Here is a 26,918-nt window from a genome sequence, read left to right on the forward strand (position 1 = left end):
AGGGTTAGAGTCCATAACCATCATGGGAGAGTGCGTGGCAACAGGCAAAGGTGGTACGGGAGCAGCAGCTGACATCTTACATCTGAACCACATGTCTGAGGCAGAGAGACACAGACAGACAGATAGACAGACAGACAGACAGACAGATAGACAGACTGAGAGAGACAGAGAGAGTGCTGAGAATGGCACAGATCTTTAAAACCTCAAAAGCTCATCCCACTGACATACATCCTAAAACAAGGCTTCACCTCATGATCTTTCTCAAAACATGGTACCAAATTTAGAACTCTCATTCAGATACTTGAGTCTATTTGGACCATTTTCATATAGACCAGCATAGTTCACTCGCTGAACTCCATAAGCTTGTGACCATATCATAATGGAAGATGCATTTAGCCCAACTTCAAAAGCTCCCCTAGTCTTTCACAGTCTCAACATGATTTAATAGTCCAAGCTCTTGAAACTCAAAGAAATCACTTAAATGTAACTTCATGTCAATTCGAAAAGCCAAGTACACAGGCACAGATCATAAAGTACTATTCCTAAAGAGTGGAGTGGGGGAATAGTGAGAAAATACTGGAGCAAAGTAAAATCAAAATCCAGTATGGTAAACTCCAAATCCTGTAGGTCCGTATTTTGGTGTCAAAAGACAAAGATTACTCTGCACTTTCAGCTTTGTGGCTGTAACACACTTCTCTCTCTTGGGCTGGTTTCACTCTCTCTATGCAGCTCTCCTTGACAAGTATACCATTGTTCTAGTATCTGAAACATTAGGGTCTCCAATGAGATAAAGATTTTATTTTCACCGTTTCTTGCAATGGCCTCTCCAGTCCTCCATGCAGGCACTCTCCACACATAGCCCTAGCTTCTGCGACCCCTGCATCCTTCATGACTTGAAGGCCAGAATCATTTGGATGATGCTCCCAAGGTCTGCTACCTGCTTAATATGAGACCTGACTTCTCCCTGAATTACATTTCCATAAGCTTTGATTTATTCCATTCATTTGTTGTTTTAGGTGAGTCTTTAAGTGTTTCCTTTTTGTGAGTTGGAAGCTGAGCTGGGTAAGGTCTTGCCATAGGGCAGCACTGTCTTTATTCCATTTTCAATAAGGCCTTTCTTTGAACTACTCATCTCTTTGAGCACAACACTTAGCTCCAACATTAAATTCCCTAGTCTTCTTTTGCTCCTCAAATTGTACATTTTGGTATTCTTTTTAGCCTGCTTTTCCTTTTTTCATGATTGACCTAATACCCTATGCAAAAAAACATTACTCCAAATTTTTAGATGTAGCTTCAGGCAGATTTTTAGGGAAAGGGTAAGAAGTGGTCACAGTTTTGCCAAATATCCTAATAATGCTCTCTAGCCAGGTGCCAACATTGTTCCCTTTTGACACCTCTTGAGTTGGCTTTATCATCCACAGTTCGCAGCATTGCTGTCTCTCAAGCTTGTGCTTAAGGGATACTTATAGCAATGAACTGCTTTGCTATTCCAATGTCCCCAAATCTTTCACAGTTTCTCAAAAGACAACATAGTCAGGTCTATCACACCAATATCGAAGTTCCTGGTAGCAACTTATATCTTGGTTACATTTCTACTTACCCTGACCAAGTAAATGTCTACAAAAATTAATTGGGGCTCATTGTTCATTAGGGTTATGATCCAGGACTATCATAGCAGAGACTGTGGCAGTAAGCCAGCAAATAAGCAGCAATGGCACTCTAGCCATAGCTGATTGCATGTGTATGATCCACAAGCATATCACACACACACACACACACACACACACACACACACACACACACACACACACACAGAGTAGGGGAAGAAGCAATGTATGTTTCAAAGTGCATCTCCAACTTCTGAAGATCAGCCTCTGTCATTTAAGGGTTCTCGAGAATGGGAAAATTGGATTGGTGCAAAATCAGTCTCAGCAAAAAATCAGGTCCAAGGTGACAGGTGACTCATTGCTGTTTTGTAGCTACAGCTGGAGACAATCTCTCTCTCTCTCTCTCTCTCTCTCTCTCTCTCTCTCTCTCTCTCTCTCTGTGTGTGTGTGTGTGTGTGTATGTGTATGTGTATGTGTGTGTGTATATGTGTGTATGTATGTGTATGTGTATGTGTGTGTGTGTGTGTGTGTGTGTGTGTGTGTGTGTGTGTGTGTGGTTCCTGGGTTATTTCTGAATCCTGTAGAGCCACACACTTAGGAAGATTTGTTGACCTGTTTCCTTTGATCTGTGCACACCTAATTGTGCTTTATTTGAAAATACCACATATTGAATGTTTAAAACAAAAAATATAGAAAATGTTATTAAATATGCACAATTCAAGTAATAAATAATGTGGTATCAATAAAGTAATATAAATGTGAGGCAGGTTTGATTTCAAAAGAATGTAGTCTAGAGGATTTCATTGGAAATTTGTCATGAGACATTAGAAAGTTAGAGAGATTGAAATCATGGCAAAGACAAGAGAAGAAAGAGAAGAGACATGATAATGGAGTGTCAAACAAGGTATTTTGAAGAGAATTACAGAGAGTTTTCACTTTCCTGTGTTCACATATATTGTTGGATCTCATTACAAAAACATGACAGAACTCTTCCAATGATAAAATGAAAGACATGGTGAACTTGAAGGTGAGGACTCCACTGGGTGACTAGAGATTTGACAAACTTGTATTGAGATTGTATGAGTAAACAATGTATATTTGTATATAAGCAATTTATATGAGAAAGACCATCACTTCATATATTCTTTATAACTTATGGAAATTAGTAAGGACTAGGATTATACAGTGTATCTATTTGACTCTTGAAACACTGGGAAAGGGGTGCTTTTAAACAAATAAAATTTTGCAAAATATAACATTTGTTTAAGCACAATAAACTTCAGTGACTAAAGAAATGCCATACTTCCCTACATTTCCTTTAGCCTTCTGATGAAAAATGCATTTGCCATTAATCATTAACAACCCCAGAACACTTATGAGGAGTCCCATCAAAATAAAATGGTGGGCCCTCAGTAACACAGCTTCAGAAATGCTGCAGTCAGTATTTGACAAATCCTGTATGTCTCATCGTTCACATAAATGATTGTTGTCTTTTATAACTGATGAAAGATCAGGTAACAAGCTGAACAAGGTTGTGAAAACAGGTCCCATAGGTAAGAAAAACTATTTCTCTCTTCAAAACAATATATCTTATCAAAGCAGCTCTCAGTTGCTGTACTAGACTGTTCTCAGTTCTTCAGGATTTCCTGAAGGACCCCTCTCTCCACCATCTTCCTCAGGGGTGTCCTGTATGGCCCTCTGCAGAATCAGCTTCAGAGTCATCCTCTGGAACTTGCCATGCCTAATGGAGCCAACAAGGAAGTAAACAGTAGCATTGGCACAGATGTTAATACAGTATAGGTATAGTATATCATGTGAAAAACCACAAGCTCTAAAAGAAAAATTTTCTTCATTCCATTGGTCAACCATCCAGTATATCCCAAAGGGGATGCCAAAGAGCAGGCAAAATAGCACCCTGAGTGAAATGGTCACATACAGCCTGGTCACATGAACCTGTTGTGATCCACAGGAGATCCTGAGAAGCAAGATGAGGCTGAAACAACATAGAACCACAAATAAAACAATTAACCATGCACTAGAGATGAAATTGATTATCTCACACCGAGAATTGTCTAAGGTATTAAGCAGCAAGCTACATGTTTTCATCTGCAGGGCAGGAAACAGCAGGGATACAACCCAAAGCAAGACACAGATGACAGCTGATGTGAGTCTCAGACGTTGACAGTGATACCAGATGGGCCACATGACAGACAACCAGCACTCAATGCTAATGATGGTGATAATGCTCAGGCCAAAAAAATAAGCAAATATTGTCACAGTATCCAAAATCTGTCTAATGTACATTAAAATAGTGTAGTGGGTGAGAACAATAAGAAGGGAAAATATGAAGTGAGAACACAGGAAGAGAAAGTCAGCCACAACTAGGTTGATGATGTAGGCAGAGAAGGCATTCCTATGATTCTGGAAGGCCAGGAACCATAGGACTATGCCATTTAGTACCATCCCAACAGGAGAAATGATGAGAGAAAGCAAACTCATGACTTGAAACTCGATGGAACAAAGTGAAAAATGAATGTTGTTTTTATCCAATGTTGTGATATCTCTTAGTGATGTTCTTAGATCCATGCTTAGAAGAGCTCCACTAGTGTTCCTGTAACCAAAAAAATAATAATTAATTAAAATAAAATAAAATAAAATAAAATATATATGAGCACATGCTGTCTGTGTACTCCCTGATGCTTGTTAACACCTTGCTATATGTTAATGACTGACTTGGTACATAAGGAGTGAAATAGGATTGTAGACATTAAGGACATGTCAAAACCAATATTTCTGAATTCTTAATTTAAATCCATTTTGTATTTATTTCAGCTATCTACAAGTTATGTCCTTCTACTGTTATGAGAGTATCTGATATGCTCAGTTTAAACGCCCAGTGTCTCAGGCTATGTTAGAAATAAAACTCTGAACTCAAATTTCTTTCAGTCATAAGACCAGTTCTTCTCTGCTGAAGGAATTTGGAAGCCAGAAGCATGACCAATAATTGCTTACAATCCTGGATTGGGGAGCAAGGTATCCAATGGGAAAATATGGAAATCATGAATGACAATCATGAAGGGATTCCCAAGTCATACTAAGACAAGTATGAAAAACCAAACCTATAGGCTACTGTGACTCAATCTCCATTTCAGATTTGAAACTAGAAAGCAGGAAAGCCTTTGAGGACATTAAGCACTATTCCGTTTTCTGTTGCTATATCACAAGTGTACCTCTCTCTATTGAGACACAATGAATGAGAATTTTCATTGATTTATTATTATTTCCAAACTATATATATTACATAATATATTGTATGTGATTATATATCTCATAAATTATATATACGATAATTATTTACAAATGAATAAATTAACATTAAACCCAAAAGTAGTTACAATTTCAGATTAAATGTTTTTAAACTATTCTAGAACATGTTTAGGACCACGAAGCACATAGAAAAATAAGGAAAATATAAATGCTAGTGACTGTCAGAGGAAGTTCTAGAGTGTTTGGAAAAATGGCTTATGCTGCAACATGGCCAGTGATGGACTTTGACATTCTCCAACTAAAGGGTGTCTATTAAATGACTACATTGATGACCTAGGAGAGTTTCAGCCAGAATTTAGGTATTAGTTCTGAGAATAAGTGAATTACTAACATTCTTGAGGAATAAAAAAGCAAATTTGGAGGAAGACACAAAGAAGGAAGAAGGTAACAATTGTGATGTATGGAGGACATTGTGACACAGAAATATCTAGAGGGGAAAACCCATCAGTAGAAACTATCTACCAAATACAGTATTTCACTTGTGGAACACCAGACTCTAGAGGGTGAGCCAGGAAGATTTTGATGCATTCAAAGACAGTCTAAGCTATATAGGTGATTTCCAGAAAAGCTTGGGCTGAAAGAAAAAAGGGAGAAAAGAAAGAAGGAAGAGAAGAAGGAAAGAAGAAGGGAAGGAAGGAGGGGGAGGGAAGGAGTGAGGAAGGGAGAGGGGAAGGTAGAAGGAATGAAGGGAAATAGAAACAATAGCTGGTATTCTTTGGGTCTGAGATGCAGAAAAAAGCACGAACAACTAATTACACGATGTTTTAGTGATAAAGGCTTTCCTTAATCTACACAAATAAAAGGACATTACAATAATAGAAGCACCTCAAATGGGCATGAATTTAAAAAATAAAACACTTTATACTAGCCCTTGTATATACAAATGCTAAACAGGCTACAAAAGAAATTAGGGAAACATCACCATTTACAGTAGCCATAAATAATATAAAATAACTTTGTGTAACTCTAACCAAGCAAGTGAAAGATCTGTATGACAAGAATTTCAAAGCCCTGAAGAAAGAAATAGAAAAATATATCAGAAGATGGAAAGATCTCTCATGCTCATGGGTAGGTATGATTAACATAGTAAAAGTGGACATCTTACTAAAAGTAATTTACAGACTCAATGCAGTTTCCATCAAAATTCCAACACAATACTTTACAGGCTTTGAGAGAACAATACTCAATTTCATACAGAAAAATTAAGAAAAAAGCAATAGCTAAAACAATCCTGAATGATAAAAGAAATTCAGGAGAAATAACCATCCCTGACCTCAAACTGTACTACAGAGCAATAGTGATAAAAAATTCATGGTTTTGGTACAGAAGCAAACAGTTTGATCAATGGAATTGAATCAAAGACCCAGAAATAAACTCATACACTTACAAACACTTGATTTTTGACAAAGAATGCAAAATCATGCAATGGGGAAAAAGTATCAACCATGGGGCTGGTCTAACCATATGTTGACATGTAGAAGAATGAAAATAGATCCATATTTATCACCCTGTGAAAAACTCAAATCCACGTGAATCAAAGATCTCATCATAAAACCAAATACACTGAATCTAATAGAAGAAAAAGTGGGAAATAGCCGTGAACACATTAGTACAGAAGACAATTCCTGATCAAAACACCAAGAGCTCAGATACTAAGAACAACAGTTAATAAATGGAACCTCATGAAACTGCAGAGCTCTTTTTTTTTCATCTTTATTAACTTGAGTATTTCTTATTTACAGTTTGATTCTAATTCCCTTCCTGGTTTCTGGGCCAACATCCCCCTAACCTCTACCCCTCCCTTTCTATATAGGTGTTCCCCTCCCCATCCTCCCCCCATTACCGCCCTCCTCCCAACAATCACGTTCACTGGGGGTTCAGTCTTGGCAGGACCAAGGGCTTCCCCTTCCACTGGTGCTCTTACTATGCTATTCACTGCTACCTATGAGGTTGGAGCCAAGGGTCAGTCCGTGCATAGTCTTTGGGTAGTGGCTTAGTCACTGGAAGCACTGGTGGGTTGGCATTGCTGTTCATATGGGGTCTTGAGCCCCTTCAAGCTTCCAGTCCTTTCTCTGATTCCTTAAACGGGGGTCCCGTTCTCAGTTCAGTGGTTTGCTGCTGGAATTCGCCTATGTATTTGCTGTATTCTGGCTGTGTATCTCAGGAGAGATCTACATCCAGTTCCTGTCGGCCTGCACTTCTTTGCTTCATCCATCTTATCTAATAGGGTGGCTGTATATGTGTGGGCTGTAAATGTGAGGCAAGCTCTGAATGGGTGTTCCTTCTGCCTCTGTTCTAAACTTTGCCTCCCTATTCTCTCCCAAGGGTATTCTTGTTCCCCTTTTAAAGAAGGAGTGAAGCATTTGCATTTTGGTCATCTGTCTTGAGTTTCCTGTGTTCCGTGCATTTAGGGCAATTCAAGCATTTGGGCTAATAGCTACTTATCAATGAGTGCATACCATGTGTGTTTGTCTGTGATTGGGTTACCTCACTCAGGATGATATTTTCCAGTTCCATCCATTTGCCTATGAATTTCATAAAGTCATTGTTTTTGATAGCTGAGTAATATTCCATTGTGTAGACGTACCACATTTTCTGTATCCATTCCTCTGTTGAAGGGCAACTGAGTTCTTTCCAGCTTCTGGCTATTATAAATAAGGCTGCTATGAACATAGTGGAGCATGTGTCTTTGTTATATGTTGGGGCAAGAGAGGTATAGCTGGGTCCTCAGGTAGTTCAATGTCCAATTTTCTGAGGAATCTCCAGACTGATTTCCAGAATGGTTGTACCAGTCTGCAATCCCACCAACAATGGAGGACTGTTCCTCTTTCTCCACATCCTCGCCAGCATCTGCTGTCACCTGAGTTTTTGATCTTAGCCATTCTCACTGGTGTGAGGTGAAATCTCAGGGTTGTTTTGACTTGCATTTCCCTTATGACTAAAGATGTTGAACATTTCTTTAGGTGTTTCTCAGCCATTCCGCATTCCTCAGCTGTGAATTCTTTGTTTAGCTCTGAACTCCATTTTTAATACAGTTATTTGTCTCCCTGTGGTCTAACTTCTTGAGTTCTTTGTAAATTTTGGATATAAGCCCTCTATCTGTTGTAGGATTGGTAAAGATCTTTTCCCAATCTGTTGGTTGCCGTTTTGTCCTAACCACGTTGTCCTTTGCCTTACAGAAGCTTTGCAGTTTTATGATATCCCATTTGTTGATTCTTGATCTTAGAGCATAAGCCATTGGTGTTTTGTTCAGGAAATTTTCTCAAGTGCTCATGTGTTTGAGATGCTTCCCCACTTTTTCTTCTATTAGTTTGAGTGTATCTGGTTTGATATGGAGGTCCTTGATCCACTTGGACTTAAGCTTTGTACAGGGTGATAAGCATGGATCGATCTGCATTCTTCTACATGCTGACCTCGAGCTGAACCAGCACCATTTGCTGAAAATGCTCTTTTTTCCACTGGATGGTTTTGGCTCCTTTGTCAAAAATCAAGTGACCATAGGTGTGTGGGTTCATTTCTGGGTCTTCAATTCTATTCCACTGGTCTATCTGTCTGTCTCTGCACCAATACCATGCAGTTTTTATCACTATTGCTCTGTAATAATGCTTGAGTTCAAGGATAGTGATTTCCCCAGAAGTCTTTTTATTGTTGAGGATAGTTTTAGCTATCCTGGGTTTTTTGTTATTCCAGATGAATTTGCAAATTGTTCTGTCTAACTCTCTGAAGATTTGGATTGGTATTTTGATGGGAATTGCATTGAATCTGTAGATTGCTTTTGGTAAAATGGCCATTTTTACTATATTAATCCTGCCAATCCATGAGCATGGGAGATCTTTCCATCTTCTGAGGTCTTCTTCAGTTTCTTGCTTCAGAGGCTTGAAGTTCTTATTGTACAGATCTTTTACTTGCTTTGTTAAAGTCACACCAAGGTATTTTATATTATTTGGGCCTATTATGAAGGGTGTTGTTTCCCTAATTTCTTTCTCGGCTTGCTTCTCTTTTGTGTAGAGGAAGGCTACTGATTTCTTTGAGTTAATTTTATACCCAGCCACTTTGTGGAAGGTGTTTATCAGCTTTAGTAGTTCTCTGGTGGAACTTTCGGGATCACTTAAATATACTATCATATCATCTGAAACTGCAGAGTTCTATAAGGCAAAAGTCACTGTCAATAGAATAAAACAGCAGCCTACAGTTCTTCGCCAACCCTTTATTTGACAAAAGGCTAATAACCAAAATAAATAAAGAACTCAAGAAGTTAGACACTAACAAGTCATATTACTCAATTTAAAAAAATGGGGTTTACAGCTAAATAGAATATTCTCAATAGCAAAAACTCTAACGCCCTAGAAACACTTAAAGAAATGTTCAATGTTCATAATTATCAGAGAAATACAAATCAAAACAACTATAAGATTTCACCTTACACCCATCAGAATGGCTTAAATAAAATACTCAACTGACAGCACAAGCCAATGAGTATGTGAAATAAGGAAAACATTCCTCTACTGCAAAATGTGGTGACATGTGTCAGAAGTAAGTGACATGTAAAGAATGCTGATATTAAAGGCTACAGGAGCATGAGACAATTTACTTGCAAAGTAAAAGGTATCAGTAAAATAACACAGTCCTGTTTAAACATCTTAGAGCTGAAAGAACACTAAAACATAATGTTCAACACCTTGAAAGAATATAACTGCAAATCAACTGTCACAGTCCTCCTAATAAAACCACTGTTTAATTAACACCTTCTAGGGACTAGACTATTAGGCTAGATACTCCAAATGACCCTCCTTGCCCCCACCATCAAACATTTTTTCTTTGGGAGTCTTCCAAAGCAAGTACGAAGTCCATGACCCACCTGGGCACTCCAAAGTGGTGTCTGTTGAGGCTTGCTCCCCTGGCATAACTATAGCCATGTTGTTCCATGCCTGCCAGCCATTTCGTGTTGTTTCAGACACTAAGAATTCTTTCTGTTGGGTCAAGTTGACAATGTATCCTGCTATATTCTAAGCTTTGTTACACTTGGAAATTCCCCAACCACCGGCTCCACTTAAGACCAATCTAATTCAAGCTTGTATAAGCATTTTGTCTAGATAGCTTGAGTCAGAGCCAAGTAACCTGCAGTGCTTCCTGTACCTGCATATGGCCTCCGTGTGATTTTATGATTTTTGCCTTTATAAACTGGCCCAGGGAAGTATTCAAGGTCATAGTCTCAGCTTCCAAATCTGGATTGTTTTCCTGATCGAACAGTCATTGGGTGTGCATGAATAAACTCTGCCTGTTTGACTGAGATTGGTATCTGGATAGTTTGTGAGGCGGTTCTTAGACACCAACAGAGACCAAAAACTTATACCAAAAGAAATAATAAAGAACCAAACTTCAGATGTGTGTGTCCTATCAAAAATTGCAAACAATATGGAAATACTTTATAAAAACATTATAAATCCTATATTATATATCCCCAGTGAGTGTAATTTAGATGAAACTCAAGACACAGGATTCAGAAAACAATTACAAACATATTCAGAAGTTCAAGAAAATCGAAGAGGATTTGAAAAAAAAACAGCTGTGTGAACTGAAAAAGGGTAAGATGAAATACCTGACTAAAGTAAATATAACACAATTAAACAGCTACATAGAAAGCAGAAAATTTGTGTAAAGAAATACACAAATACATAAAGATACCAAAGAGAAAAATATCAAGAAGAAAAGCAAACCAGTCAAAGAAAGAACCATAGATCTGAACATCCTCAAAGAAGAAATATGAATATCTGGAACATTTCAAAAAGTGTTCAACATCAATGACCATCAGGAAAATGCAAATTAAAATCACCTTGAGATTCTACCTTAACCCAGGCAGAATGACATCAAGAATCCAAAGAACAAGAATGCTGAAGAGGATATGGAGAAAGAAGAATGTTAATTTACTGTTGTTTGTGAGAATGCAACCTGGTGCTACCACTGTAGACAATAGATTGGTGATTCCTCAGAAAATGAGATATAACTCTTATAGTAATTATACTGGCTAGTTTTGAGTCAACTTGACATAAACTAGAGCGATCAAGAGGGGGGAGATTCAGTTGAGAAAAATGTCTTCATAACATCAAACTGTATATAAGTCTTAAGGGAATTTTCTTAGTGATTAACAGGGAAGGTCCAAGTTCATTATCAGTGGTGCCATTACTGGTGGTCCTAGGTTCTACAAGGAAGCAGGTTGAGGAAGTCATAGAAGCAAGCCAATAAGCAGCACCACTTGTGGTCTTTGTGTGAACTCCTGGCTCCAGGTTCCTACCCTGACTTCCTTTTATGATGAACTGTAGTTTGGAAGCTTAAGACAAATAAACCCTTCCTCTGCAAGTTACTTTGGTCATGATATTTCATCACAGCAACACTGATGCTAAGATAGTACCCAACTATACCATGCATTGGCAAGTATCCTAAAGACTTCATATCCTAATAAAAGTAATCTCTCATTTTCATGTCTATTTTTTCTTCCATTCACAAGAACTAGAACAGATAATCAGCCTAGAAGTCCATCAACAGCAATAATATATATAATATTAATATATATTGTACATATATACTATGAGAATTGATTCAGATGCAAAAATGAAATTGTGGAATTTTCATGTAAAATGGCTATAACTGAAAAAATTATGAAGGCTCCTCTGGTACAGACTGTATCTATGGTCTTACTCGGCTATGAATTCTGCAATCTATGAGACCAGCCTGCCAAGTTAGATGTACACAGTTGTGCAATATGGGTACAGTATAGTTATATGGGTTACTTGCACTCTGGATTTAAAGTTCACTGCATACAAAGGAATAATTGCTTAGTGTTAGAAATCAATTCAAAACCCCAAATTGGGAAAATATTTGAAACTATAGTGAAACTGAATTCAGTTGTTGAACTACATTGGCATGCCATGGAGCTGCACTCTGACGCACACTTATGTTTATACTCTTGCATGAACACAAGATTCAACTTTAATCAGCGAAGCTTCTTTGTTGAGAAAATGTGAGTTAAAAGAAGGACAGGAAACTGGGAAAGGGAAGAACATTTGAAATGTAAGTAAAGAAATATATCTAATAAAAAATCATTTAAAAAAGAGACTCTTAACAGTACAAAGTAATGAGAATAATTAACAGTTTAGTGTTTAGTGCTAAAAGAAAGTCATTTCCATCTATTTCCCTGAGGTTCAGGTAACACTGGAGAAGAAAAGTCAGGAAGAATATGAGAAAAGTTAAAATAATGAAAAGAGCTTCGAAATGGCATCTCTTCACCAAGACACAGTCACTCCAGTCACAGACGCAGAGCAGGTGGGTGTACCCTCCCAGGTTATTCACAAAAATATTCCCAAGAGCAGCCAAGCATGGATGAAGGATGAATTCTCGAAGGGCTACCTCTCCCAGCTGAATAACTTGGAAGGGATTAGAGGAGAAGAGAAATCATGGGCTTCAATCAGATACCCATTAATAACCAAATCAGTTACCAATAGAACAAATGACCCAGTTGGCATACAGAATAAGTGCTACAAAATAAAGATAAAAATCATAATCTCAAAGGGAAACTGGTAGACGGGGAGATTGACAGACATGGTAGGGATAGTTGAGAGAATGGGGGAGGGTAATCAGGGTATACTGTGGCATAAATGGAATTATCAAAGAAAGAAATTAATCAATATTGAATGACCAGGGCAGAGCACAGGGACCCTGCAAACACAGTAAAAGCCAGATCTAGGTGCAAATTACTTCTACTTTACTACAATTGGTAAGGCTCCACAGTCCACGTTATTGGGGGTAGGGTGTCAGAGATGGCTTAAACATATAGTGTAACTTTCCCTAAGTATGTACATTATGATAAATAATAATTGTGTTCCTTTTAGTCACTCAGTTTTAGACCATCTCTTTCCTGCTGACACAGAAATGCATGAAAACTTTCCATTGCAGGAAACATGAATGACTGAGGTACTGACTAAAACTTTCTTTTAGACAGTGTCTATAGCCACATGCTTACCTAGTCAAGGAGAATGAAAGAATTCTCACAATAGCACCACGTTTGAGCAGTTTAATTAGAGAAGAATGGAGAAAATTGTAAAGGGAACACATTACCTTGGTTCACTCACTTCCAGCAGTCCAGTATGCAAACCTACAATGCAGTCATGAGGAACTTCTTATGACTTTTGCTACACATAAGGCTCTGTGGATTCTGCACCTTAAGATATAGTTCTATGGTCACTGACTACAAAAAATAGATGATAGATTTGGGAGGAATGTCTCGAGAGAATCTTACCTTCCCTCCATTCTTCTTATAGGAGGTCGTAAGCTGTTCTGTGGAAAAGAGTCCCCTGAGTCTCTTGTCAATACGAAACACTTTGTAGCATGGCAGAACAACTGGTGTTTGTGGAAGGATACTCAGGAGAGGCTGAAAGACCTGTAGTTTCTTGTACTTGAATCTGCCTGCGTGTCGATCCTTTGAGTCATACTCTTCACAAGCCTGTTCTCAACATTTGGCCAGGATCCTATCTCTCATCCCCTGGTCACACCAACCCCTATGGCTCCTATGTCTTGTTAGTACTTGTTATTTTTTAACTCCTTGCATCCAGAAGGTGAGCAATGCCAATCAATGTGAGCCAGTGATGTAGCCTTATCTGGGTATCAGACTTAACCCTATGCTGGCAGAACTAGCAATAATAAAGCAACAAACAGAATAAAAATAATGATAAAGGGGGGAACAATAGATTTCTTTGAGTTAATTTTGTATCCAGCCACTTTTCTCAAGGTGTTTATCAGCTGTAGGAGTTTTCTGGTAAAATTCTGGGGATGACTTATGTACATTATCATATCATCTACAAACAATGACACTGTGACTTTTTTTTTCCTTTTCAAATTGGATCCACTTGATCCTCTTTAACTTTATTATTGCTCTAATTAGAACTTCAAGTACTATCTTGAATAGACAGAGAAAGTGGGCAGCCTTGTCCTGTTCCTGGTTTTAGTGGAATTGCTTTAAGTTCCTCTCCATTAAATTCGATGTTGGGTGTTGACTTCCTGTATATTACTTTTATTAAGTTTAGGTATATGCCTTGTATCCCTGCTCTCTCTAAGACTTTTTACATAAAGAGGTGTTAGATTTTGTCAAAGGCTTTTTCAGTATCAAATGAGATAATCATGTGAATTACGTTGATGAATTTTCATATATGGAATCATCCCTGCATACGTGAGAAGAAGCCTACTTGCTCATAGTGGATGATGGGTTTTTTTGTTTTTTGTTTTGTTTTGTTTTGTTTTGTTTTTTTTATTAACTTGAGTATTTCTTATTTACATTTCAAGTGTTATTCCCTTTCCCGGTTTCCAGGCAAACATCCCACTAATCCCTTACCCTCCCCTTCTTTATGGGTGTTCCCCTCCACATCCTTCCCCATTGCTGCCCTCCCCCCAACAATCACATTCACTGGGGGTTCAGTCTTAGCAGGACCAAGGGCTTCCCCTTCGACTGGTGATCTTACTAGGATATTCATTGCTACCTATGAGGTCAGAGTCCAGGGTCAGTCCATGTATAGTCTTTAGGTAGTGGCTTAGTCCCTGGAAGCTCTGGTTGCTTGGCATTGTTGTTCATAAGGGGTCTCGAGCCCCTTCAAGCTCTTCCAGTTCTTTCTCTGATTCTTTCAACGGGGGTCCTATTCTCAGTTCAGTGGTTTGCTGCTGGCATTCGCCTCTGTATTTGCTGTATTCTGGCTCTGTCTCTCAGGAGAGATCTACATCCAGCTCCTGTCGGCCTGCACTTCTTTGCTTCATCCATCTTGCCTAATTGGGTGGCTGTATATGTATGGGCCACATGTGGGGCAGGCTCTGAATGGGTGTTCCTTCAGTCTCTGTTTTAATCTTTGCTTTTCTATTCCCTGCCAAGGGTATTCTTGTTCCCTTTTTAAAGAAGGAGTGAAGCGTTCACATTTTGATCATCTGTCTTGAGTTTCATGTGTTCTGTACATCTAAGGTAATTCAAGCATTTGGGCTAATAGCCACTTATCAATGAGTGCATACCATGTGTGTTTTTCTGTGATTGGGTTACCTCATTCAGGATGATATTTTCCAGTTCCAACCATTTGTCTATGAATTTCAAAAAGTCATTGTTTTTGATAGCTGAGTAATATTCCATTGTGTAGATGTACCACATTTTCTGTATCCATTCCTTTGTTGAAGGGCATTTGGGTTCTTTCCAGCTTCTGGCTATTATAAATAAGGCTGCGATGAACATAGTGGAGCCCGTGTCTTTTTTATATGTTGGGGCATCTTTACGGTATATGCCCAAGAGAGGTATAGCTAGATTCTCAGGTAGTTCAATGTCCAATTTCCTGAGGAACCTCCAGACTGATTTTCAGAATGGTTGTACCAGTCTGCAATCCCACCAACAATGGAGGATAGTTCCTCTTTCTCCACATCCTCGCCAGCATTTGCTGTCACCTGAGTTTTTGATCTTAGCCATCCTCACTGGTGTGAGGTGAAATCTCAGGGTTGTTTTGATTTGCATTTCCCTTATGACTAAAGATGTTGAACATTTCTTTAGGTGTTTCTCAGCCATTCTGCATTCCTCAGCTGTGAATTCTTTGTTTAGCTCTGAACCCCATTTTTGGGGGTTCTTTTTTTCAGAGCCGGGGACCAAACCCAGGGCCTTGCGCTTCCTAGGCAAGCACTCTACCACTGAGCTAAATCCCCAACCCCTGAACACCATTTTTAATAGGGTTATTTGTCTCCCTGTGGTCTAATTTCTTGAGTTCCTTGTATATTTTGGATATAAGGCCTCTATCTGTTGTACGATTGGTAAAGATCTTTTCCCAATCTGTTGGTTGCTGTTTTGTACTAACCATGGTGTCCTTTGCCTTACAGAAGCTTTGCAGTTTTATGAGATCCCATTTGTCGATTCTTGATCTTAGAGCATAAGCCATTGGTGTTTTGTTCAGGAAATTTTTTCCAGTGCCCATGTGTTCGAGATGCTTCCCCACTTTTTCTTCTATTAGTTTGAGTGTATCTGGTTTGATGTGGAGGTCCTTGATCCACTTGGACTTAAACTTTCTACATGGTGATAAGCATGGATCGATCTGCATTCTTCTACATGTTGACCTCCAGTTGAATCAGCACCATTTGCTGAAAATGCTATTGTTTTTCCATTGGATGGTTTTGGCTCCTTTGTCAAAAATCAAGTGCCCATGGGTGTGTGGATTCATTTCTGGGTCTTCAATTCTATTCCATTGGTCTATCTGTCTGTCTCTGCACCAATACCATGCAGTTTTTATCACTATTGCTCTGTAATACTGCTTGAGTTCAGAGATAGTGATTCCCCCCTGAAGTCCTTTTATTGTTGAGAATAGTTTTAGCTATCCTGGGTTTTTTGTTATTCCAGATGAATTTGCAAATTGTTCTGTCTAACTCTTTGAAGATTTGAACTGATATTTTGATGGGAATTGCATTGAATCTGCATTGAATCGCTTTTGGTAAAATGGCCGTTTTTACTATATTAATCCTGCGAATCCATGAGCATGGGAGATCTTTCCATCTTCTGAGGTCTTCTTCAATTTCTTTCTTCAGAGTCTTGAAGTTCTTATTGTACAGATCTTTTACTTGCTTGGTTAAAGTCACACCGAGGTACTTTATATTGTTTGGGTCTATTATGAAGGGGGTTATTTCCCTAATTTCTTTCTCGGCTTATTTCTCTTTTGTGTAGAGGAACGCTACTCATTTATTTGAGTTAATTTTATACCCAGCCACATTGCTGAAGTTGTTTATCATCTTTAGTAGTTCTCTGGTGGAACTTTTGGGATCACTTAAATATACTAACATATCATCTGCAAATAGTGATATCTTGACTTATTCTTTTCCAATCTGTATCCCCTTGATCTCCTTTTGTTTTCTGATTGCTCTGGCTAGAACTTCAAGAACTATATTGAATAAGTAGGGAAAGAGTGGGGAGCCTTGTCTACTCCCTGATTTTAGTGGGATTGCTTCAAGTTTCTCTCCATTTAGTTTAATGTTAGCAACTGGTTTGCTGTATATGGCTTTTACTATGTTTAGGTATGGGCCTTGAATTCCTATTCTTTCCAGGACTTTTATCATGAAGGGGTGTTGAATTTTGTCAAATGCTTTCTCAGCATCTAATGAAATGATCATGTGGTTTTGTTCTTTCAGTTTGTTTATATACTGGATCGCATTGATGGTTTTCCGTATATTAAACCATCCCTGCATGCCTGGAATGAAGCCTACTTGATCATGGTGGGTGATTGTTTTGATGTGCTCTTGGATTCGGTTTGCCAGAATTTTATTGAGTATTTTTGCGTCGATATTCATAAGGGAAATTGGTCTGAAGTTCTCATCTTTGTTGGGTCTTTGTGTGGTTTAGGTATAAGAGTAATTGTGGCTTCATAGAGGGAATTCGGTAGTGCTCCATCTGTTTCAATTTTGTGGAATAGTTTGGATAATATTGGTATGAGGTCTTCTATGAAGGTCTGATAGAATTCTGCACTAAACCTGTCTGGACCTGGGCTCCTTTTGGTAGGGAGACCTTTAATGCTTCTATTTCCTTAGGAGTTATGGGGTTGTTTAACTGGTTTATCTGTTCCTGATTTAACTTCGATACCTGGTATCTGTCTAGGAAATTGTCCATTTCCTGAAGATTTTCAAGTTTTGTTGAATATAGGCTTTTATAGTAAGATCTGATGATATTTTGGATTTCTTATGAATCTGTAGTTATGTCTCCCTTTTCATTTCTGATTTTGTTAATTTGGACACATTCTCTGTGTCCTCTCATTGGTCTAGCTAAGGGTTTATCTATCTTGTTGATTTTCTCAAAGAACCAACTTTTGGTTCTGTTGATTCTTTCTATGGTCCTTTTTGTTTCTACTTGGTTGATTTCAGCTCTGAGTTTGATTATTTCCTGCCTTCTACTCCTCCTGGGTGTATTTGCTTCTTTTTGTTCTAGAGCTTTTAGGTGTGCTGTCAAGCTGCTGACATATGCTCTCTCCTGTTTCTTTCTGCAGGCACTCAGCGCTATGAGTTTTCCTCTTAGCACAGCTTTCATTGTGTCCCATAAGTTTGGGTATGTTTTACCTTCATTTTCATTAAATTCTAAGAAGTCTTTAATTTCTTTCTTTATTTCTTCCTTGACTAGGTTATCATTGAGTAGAGCATTGTTCAACTTCCACGTACATGTGGGCGTTCTTCCCTTATTGTTATTGAAGACCAGCTTTAGGTCGTGGTGGTCTGATAGCATGCATGGGATTATTTCTATCTTTCTGTACCTGTTGAGGCCCATTTTTCGACCAATTATATGGTCAATTTTGGAGAAAGTACCATGAGGAGCTGAGAAGAATGTATAGCCTTTTGTTTTAGGATAGAATGTTCTGTAAATATCTGTTAAGTCCATTTGGCTCATGACTTCTCTTAGTCTGTCTATGTCTCTGTTTAATTTCTGTTTCCATGATCTGTCCATTGATGAGAGTGGGGTGTTGAAATCTCCCACTATTATTGTGTGAGGTACAATGTGTGTTTTGAGCTTTAGTGAGGTTTCTTTTTTGTATGTAGGTGCCCTTGTATTTGGGGCATAGTTATTTAGGATTGAGAGTTCATCTTGGTGGATTTTTCCTTTGATGAATATGAAGTGTCCTTCCTTATCTTTTTTGAGGACTTTTAGTTGAAAATTGATTTTATTTGATATTAGAATGTCTACTCCAGCTTGCTTCTTCTGACCATTTGCTTGGAAAGTTGTTTTCCAGGCTTTCACTCTGAGGTAGTGTCTGTCTTTGTCTCTGAGGTGTGTTTCCTGTAGGCAGCAGAATGCAGGGTCCTCATTGTGTATCCAGTTTGTTAATCTATGTCTTTTTATTGGGGAGTTGAGACCATTGATGTTGAGAGATATTAAGGAATAGTGATTATTGCTTCCTGTTATATTCATATTTGAATGTGAGGTTATGTTTGTGTGCTTTTCTTCTCTTTGTTTTGTTGCCAAGACGATTACTTTCTTGCTTTTTCTAGGGTGTAGCTTGCCTCCTTATGTTGGGCTTTACCATTTATTATCCTTTGTATTGCTGGATTTGTAGAAAGATATTGTGTAAATTTGGTTTTGTCATGGAATATCTTGGTTTCTCCATCTATGTTAATTGAGAGTTTTGCAGGATACAGTAACCTGGGCTGGCATTTGTGTTCTCTTAGCGTCTGTATGACATCTGTCCAGGATCTTCTGGCTTTCATAGTCTCTGGCGAAAAGTCTGGTGTGATTCTGATAGGTCTACCTTTATATGTTACTTGACCTTTTTCCCTTACTGCTTTTAATATTCTTTCTTTATTTTGTCCATTTGGTGTTTTGACTATTATGTGTTGGGAGGTGTTTCTTTTCTGGTCCAATCTATTTGGAGTTCTGTAGGCTTCTTGTATGCCTATGGGTATCTCTTTTTTTAGGTTAGGGAAGTTTTCTTCTATGATTTTGTTGAAGATATTTACTCGTCCTTTGAGCTGGGAGTCTTCACTCTCTTCTATACCTATTATCCTTAGGTTTGATCTTCTCATTGAGTCCTGGATTTCCTGTATGTTTTGGATCAGTAGCTTTTTCCACTTTACATTATCTTTGACAGTTGAGTCGATGATTTCTATGGAACCTTCTGCTCCTGAGATTCTCTCTTCTATCTCTTGTATTCTGTTGGTGATGCTTGTATCTACAGCTCCCTGTCTCTTCCTTTGGTTTTCTATATCCAGGGTTGTTTCCATATGTTCTTTCTTGATTGCTTCTATTTCCATTTTTAATTCCTTCAACTGTTTGATTGTGTTTTCCTGGAATTCTTTCAGGGATTTTTGTGATTGCTCTCTATAGGCTTCTACTTGTTTATTTATGTTTTCCTGGAATTTTTTCAGGGATTTTTGTGATTCCTCTCTGTAGGTTTCTACTTGTTTATTTATGTTTTCCTGTGTTTCTCTAAGGGAGTTCTTCATGTCTTTCATAAAGTCCTCCAGCATCATGATCAAATATGATTTTGAAACTAGATCTTGGTTTTCTGGTGTGTTTGGATATTCTGTGTTTGCTTTCGTGGGAAAATTGGGTTCCAATGATGCCATGTAGTCTTGGTTTCTGTTGCTTGGGTTCCTGTGCTTGCCTCTTGCCATCAGATTATCTCTGGTGTTACTTTGTTCTGCTATTTCTGACAGTGGCTAGACTGTCCTATAGGCCTGTGTGTCAGGAGTGCTGTAGACCTGTTTTCCTGTTTTCTTTCAGCCAGTTATGGGAACAGAGAGTTCTGCTTTCAGGCATGTAGTTTTTCCTATTTACAGGTCTTCAGCTGTTCCTGTGGGCCTGTGTCTTGAGTTCACCAGGCAGGTCGTTTGAAGCAGGAAGGTTTGTCTTACCTGTGGTCCTGAGGCTCAAGTTTGCTCGTGGGGTGTTGCTTATGAGCTCTCCACGGGGGCAGCAACCAGGAAGATCTGTGCCGCCCTTTCTAGGAGCTTCCGTGCACCAGGGTTCCAGATGGCGTTTGGTGTTTTCCTCTGGAGTCAGAGATGTGGGCAGAGTGTAGTCTCTTCTGGTTTCCCAGGCGTGTCTGCCTCTCTGAAGGTTTAGCTCTCCCTCCCACGGGATTTGGGTGCAGAGAACTGTTTATCCGGGCGGTCCCTTCAGGTTCCGGCGGTGTCTCAGATGCAGCTGACTTGCTGCTCCTGTGCCCTTATCCAAGGGAACCCAGAGGCTGTATACAGTTTCCTCTTGGGCCAGAGATGTGGACAGGGGTGGGCAGTGTTTGTGGTCTCTTCTACTCTGCATTCTCAGGAGTGCCCACCTGTCCCGGCAGTGAGCTCTCTCTCCCACAGGGTTTGGGAGCAGTGAGCTGGAGGCAGGGAGCTCGAGATTGGGACTCCCGCTAAAAACCAGAAGTGTCGTGGATGATGTTTTTTGATTTGTACATGTATTCAGTTTGAAGTATTTTATTCAATACTTTAATACCAATGTTAGTAAAAGAAGTTGGTCTGAAATTCTCTTTCTTTGGTGAGTCTGTTTAATTTAGGTATCAGGGTGAATCTGGCCTCATAGAATGTGTTTGACAGTGGTCCTTCTATTTCTATTTTGTGGAATATTTTGGGGAGTATTATTATAATACTCTTCTTTGTAATGCAGGCAGAAGTATGTGCTAAAACTATCTTTCCCTCCTTCCAATCTGAACCAATGTCAAGAGCAGACATTGGGTTGTTGGATCCGAACCAAATCTCAAAACACCCAGAGGAAGCCTGACTCCTGGGTGCTCTGAAAAACCCAGGATCACAAGAGAGGCCACAATATCTACCCCAATACTGGAAGTAACTGGGTCCCCCAGGATTAAGGGGTGTAGGAACCCCCTCCAAACTAGGGGCACAGGTCCCTTCCAGTCTGAACCAGTGCCCTGAGCAGACCTTGGGTGCTGACTCTGCACCCAGTCCCACAAAACCCAGAGGAAGACCAACTCCCAGGTGCTCTAACACACCTAGGATCAGAGGAGCTTTGAAATGCCCAGGATCACAGGATCATAGAGTCATAGTATCACAGAGACACCTGGACTCTGAGAAGTTCTAACAGAACCATGATCACAGAAGGGAAAGGCTATAGTTAGAGACAGTAAGACCAACTAACATCAGAGATAACAGATGGCGAGAGGCAAGCATAAGAAAATAAGCAACAGAAACCAAGGCTACATGGCATCATGAGAATCCAGTTCTCCCACTACAAAAAGTCCTAGATAGCCAAACACACCTGAAAAGTAGGATTCAGAGTTGAAATCACACATCATGATGGTGATAGAGGGCTTTAGGAAGGGCATAAATAACCCCCTTAAAGAAATACAGGAGAATATGAATAAACAGGCAGAAGCCCTTAATGAGACAAAACAAATATTCCTTAAAGAACTACAGGAAAATGCAATCAAACACGTGAAGAAATTGAACAAAATCATCCAGGACCTAAAAATGGAAATAGAAACAATAAAGAAATCACAAAGGGAGACAACCCTGGAGATAGAAAAGCTAGGAAAGAGATCAGGAGTCATAGTTTCAAGTACTACCAACAGAATACAAGAGATTGAATAGAGAATCTCAGGGGCAGAAGATACCATAGAAAACATTGACACAAGTGTCAAAGAAAAATACAAAAAGCAAAAAGCTCCTAACCCAAAACATCCAGGAAATCCAGGACACAAAGCAAAGATCAAACCTAAGGATAATAAGCAGAGAAGAGAGGAAGATTGTGAATATTCCCAACTTAAAGGCCAGTAAATATCTTTAACAAAATTATACAAGAAAACTTCCCTACCCTGAAGAAAGAGATGCCCATGAACATACTAAAAGTCTACAGAGCTCCAAATAGACTGAAGCAGAAAAGAAACTCTGTCACATAATAATCAAAACACCAAATGCAGAAAACAAAGAAAGAATATTAAAAGCAGTAAGGGAAAATGGGCAAGTAACATATAAAGGCAGACCTATCAGAATCATACCAGACTTCTCACCCAGAAGATCCTGAACAGATGTCATACAGACCTTAAGAGAACACAAATGCCAGCCCAGGTTACTGTATCCAGCAACTCTCAATTAACATAGATAGAGAAATCAAAATATTACATAACAAAACCAAACTTACCCAATTTCTTCACAAAAATCCAGCCCTACAAAGGATAATAGATGGAAAACTCCAAAACAAGTAGGGAAACTACACCCTAGAAAAAGTAAGAAAATAATCTCCTTTCAACAAGACCAAAAGAAGAAAGCCACACAAACATGATTCCACCTCTAACAACAAAAATAACAGGAAACAACAATGACTATTCCTTAATCTCTCTTAATATCAATAGACTCAATTCCCCAATAAAAAATACATAGACTAACTGGCTGGATACCTAAAGACCCAGCATTTTGCTACATAGAAGAAATGCACCTCAGTAACAAAGAGAGACACTACCAAAGAGTAAAAGGCTGGAAAATTTTTTCAAACAAATGGTCCCAAGATACATGCTGGAGTAGCCCATTTTATATCGAAAAAAAATCAACTTTCAACCAAAAGTTATCCAGAAAAGACAAAAGAAGGACACTTTGTACTCATCAAAAAAAATCTACCAAGATCAACTTTCAATTCTGAACATCAATGCTGCAAATGCAAGGGCACCTATATTCATAAAAGAAACTTTACTAAAACTGGAAGTACACATAGCACTTCACACAATAATAGTGGAAGGCTTCAACACCCCATTCTCATCAATGGACAGACCATGGAAACAGAAACTAAAGAGAAACGGTGAAACTAACAGAAGTTATAAACCAAATGGATTTAACAGATTTCTACAGAAATATTCATCCTAAAATAAAAGAATGTACCTTCTTCTCAGCACCTTTTGGTACCTTCTCCAAAATTGACCATATAATTGGTCACAAAACAGGCCTCAATAGATAAAGAAGATTGAAATAATCCCATGCATTCTGTCAGATCACCATGAACTAAGGCTGGTCTTCAATAACAACAAAAAGAACAGAAAGCCCACACACACAGGGAAGCTAAACAATGCTCTACTCAAAAATAACTTGGTCAAGAAATAAAAAAAGAAAGAAACTAAAGACTTTTTAGCATTTAATGAAAATGAGGTACAAGATATCAAAACTTATGGAGCACAATGAAAGCAGTGCTAAGATGAAAATTCATAGCTCTGGGTGCCTAAAAAGGAAATTGGAGAAGACACACACTAGCAATTTGACAGCATACCTGTAAACTCTAGAACAAAAAAGCAAATAAACCCAAGAGGAATAGATGGCAGAAAATAATCAAACTCAGGGTTGAAATAATCCAAGTTTAAAAAGAACAACTATACAAAGAATCAACAAAGCCGGAGCTGATTCTTTGAGAAAATCAACAAGATAGATAAACCCTTAGCCGGACTAACCAGAGGGCACAGAGAGAGTATCCAAAGTAACAAAGTCAGAAATGAAAAGGGAAACATAACAACAGAAACCAAGGAAATTCAAAAATTTATCAGATCAGGCTGGGGATTTAGCTCAGTGGTAAAAAGCTTACCTAGGAAGCGCAAGGCCCTGGGTTTGGTCCCCAGCTCCGAAAAAAAGAACCAAAAAAAAAAAAAATTTATCAGATCTTACTACAAAAGCCTATACTCAACAAAAATGGAAAATCTGGAGGAAATGTACAATTTTCTAGACAGATAGAAGGTACCAAAGTTAATAAGGATCAGATAAACTACCTAAACAGTCCCATAATCCCTAAAGTTATCGAAGTAGGCATTAAAAGTCTCTCAACCAAAAAGGGCCCTGGACCAGATAAGTTTACTGCAGAATTCTATCAGACTTTCAAAGAAGACTTAATACCAATACTCTTCAAACTATTCCACAAAATTGAAACAGAAAGAACATACATAATTCATTCTTTGAAGCCACAATTAAGCTTATACCTAAACCACACAAAGATCCAATAAAGAAAGAGAACTTCAGACCAATTTTTCTTGTGAATACTGATGCAAAAATACTCAACAAAATTCTCACAAACCAAATCCAAGAGCATATCAAAATGATCATTCATCATAACTGAGTAGGTTTCATCCCAGGGTTACAGGGATGAATCAATATATGTAAAGACATCAACGTAATCCACTCTATAAACAAACTCAAGGAAAAAACACATGATCATTTCATTAGATGCTGAGAAAGCATTTGAAAAAATTCAATACCCCTTCATGATAAAAGTCTTGGAAAGATTGGGAATTCAAGGCACATAACTAAACATAGTAAAAGCAATATACAGAAAGCCAATAGCCAACATCAAACTAAATGAAGAGAAACTTGAAGCAATCCCACTAAAATCATGGACTAGACAAGACTGCCCATTCTCTTCCTACCTACTCAATACAGCACTCAAAAGCCTAGCCAGAGCAATTAGACAACAAAAAGAGGTCAAGGGGATACAAATTGGAAAGGAAGAAGTCAAAATATCACTATTTGCAGATGATATCATAGTATGCTTAAGTGACCCCGAAAATTCCACCAGAAAACTACTGAACCTGATAACTTCAGCAGAATGGATAGAAAATTAACTCAAACAAATCAGTTGCCTTCCTCTACTCAAAGGATAAACAAGCCAAGAAAGAAATTAGGGAAACAACACTGTTCACAGTAGTCACAAATAATATAAAATACCTTGGTATGACTCTAACCAAGCAAATGAAAGGTCTGTATGATAAAAACTTCAAGTCTCTGAAGAAAGAAATTGAAGAAGATCTCAGAAAATGGAAAGGCCTCTCATGCTCATGGATTGGCAAGATTAATATAGTAAAAATGGCTGTCTTGCCAAAAGCAATCTACATATGCAATGCAATCCCCATCAAAATTCCAACTCAATTCTTCACAGAGTTAAAAAGAGCAATTTGCAAATTCAATTGGTTGCAAAAAACAGGATAGCAAAAACTATTCTCAACAATAAAAGAACTTCTGGGGGAATCACCATCCATGACCTCAAGCTATATTAGAGAGCAATAGTGATTAAAACAAAACTATATGGTATTGGTACAAAGACAGGCAGGTAGGAATAGAATCAAAAATCCAGAAATGAACTCACACACCTATGATCACTTGATCTTTGACAAAGGTACTAAAACAATACTGTGGAGAAAATTTTCAACAAATTGTGCTAGTTCAACTGGAAATCAGCATGTAGAAAAATGTAAATTGATCCATTCTTATATCCTTGTACAAAGTTCAAGTCCAAGTGGATCAAGGACCTCCACATAAAACCAAATACACTGAAACTAATAGAAGAGAAAGTGGGGAAGTGCTTCGAACCCATGGATGCAGGGAAAATTTTTCTGAACAGAACACCAATGACTTATGCTCTAAGATCAACAATCGACAAATGAGACCTCATACAATTGCAAAGCTTATATACAGCACAGGACACTGTAAATAGAACAAGATGGCAACCAACAGATTTGGGAAAAACATTTACCAATTCTATATCTAATAGAGGACTAATATCTAATATATACAAAGAACTCAAGAAGTTACGCTCCAGAGAATAAAATAACCCTATTGAAAATGTGGTACAGAGCTAAACAAAAAAATCTCAACTGAGGAATACTGAATAGCTGAGAAGCACCTAAAGAAATATTCAACATCCTTAGTATCAGGTAAATGCAAGTCAAAACAACCCTGAGATTCCACCTAATATCATCCAAAATGGCTAAGATCAAAAACTCAGGTGACAACAGATGCTGGCGAGCATTTGGAGAAATAGGAACACTCCTCCTTGTTGGTAGGATTACAAGCTGGTACAACCACTCTGGAAATCAGTCTGGCAGTTCCTCAGAAATTTTAACATAGAACTAGAAAATATTATCCTGAGTCAAGTAACCCAATCACAAAAGAACACACATATGTACTCACTGATAAGTGAGTATTAGCTTAAAAGCTAGGAATACCCAAGATACAATTTATAAACCACTTGATGCTCAAGGAGAAGAAAGACAAAAGTGTGGATGCTGCAGTACTTCCAAGAAGGGGGAGAAAAATACTCACAGGAAGAAGTACAGAGACAAAGTTTGGAGCAGAGATTGAGGGAAAAGCCATCTAGAGACTGTCACATATGGGGATCCATTCCACATGCAGTCACCAAACCCAATCACTATTGGGGATGCCAAGAGGTACATGCTGACAGGAGTCTGATATAGCTGTCTCCTGAGAGGCTCTGCCAGAGCCTGACAAATACAGAAGCAGATGCTCACAGCCAACCATTGAACTGAGAACAGGGTCCCCAATGAAGGCATTAGAGAAAGAACTGATATAGCTGAGGAGGGTAGCAACCCCATAGGAAGAACATCAATATCAACCAACAAGATACCCCAAGCCTCCCAGGTACTGAAACACCAACCAAAGAGTACACATAGAGTACTCACATGTACATATGCCAGCCACATATGTAGCAAAGGATGGCCCTTG

The 26,918-nt window shown here is 38.5% G+C and overlaps 1 protein-coding gene across 2 annotated transcripts; it reads right to left on the minus strand.

The window, feature by feature from the left end:
- Positions 1–2,216: 2,216 nt before the first annotated feature.
- Mrgprb3l (MAS-related GPR, member B3 like) lies at positions 2,217–13,351 on the minus strand. 2 transcript variants are annotated; one of them, XM_087600444.1, is made up of 2 exons: positions 13,228–13,351; positions 2,217–4,218 (listed from the first exon to the last, which is right to left on the minus strand). In XM_087600444.1, exons 1-2 carry the CDS (start codon positions 13,236–13,238, stop codon positions 3,225–3,227), a joined length of 1,005 nt encoding a protein of 334 aa, XP_087456570.1. In that variant the 5' UTR covers positions 13,239–13,351; the 3' UTR covers positions 2,217–3,224. The 2 variants fall into 2 exon arrangements, with proteins under 2 accessions (XP_087456570.1, XP_087456581.1); XM_087600455.1 differs by lacking the exon at positions 13,228–13,351 and adding an exon at positions 13,047–13,143 and having other exon boundaries at positions 2,232–4,218.
- Positions 13,352–26,918: the final 13,567 nt, after the last annotated feature.

Source organism: Rattus norvegicus, chromosome 1 (genome assembly GCF_021556685.1).
Source record: "Rattus norvegicus strain SHRSP/BbbUtx chromosome 1, alternate assembly SHRSP_T2T, whole genome shotgun sequence".
Lineage (NCBI taxonomy): Eukaryota > Metazoa > Chordata > Mammalia > Rodentia > Muridae > Rattus > Rattus norvegicus.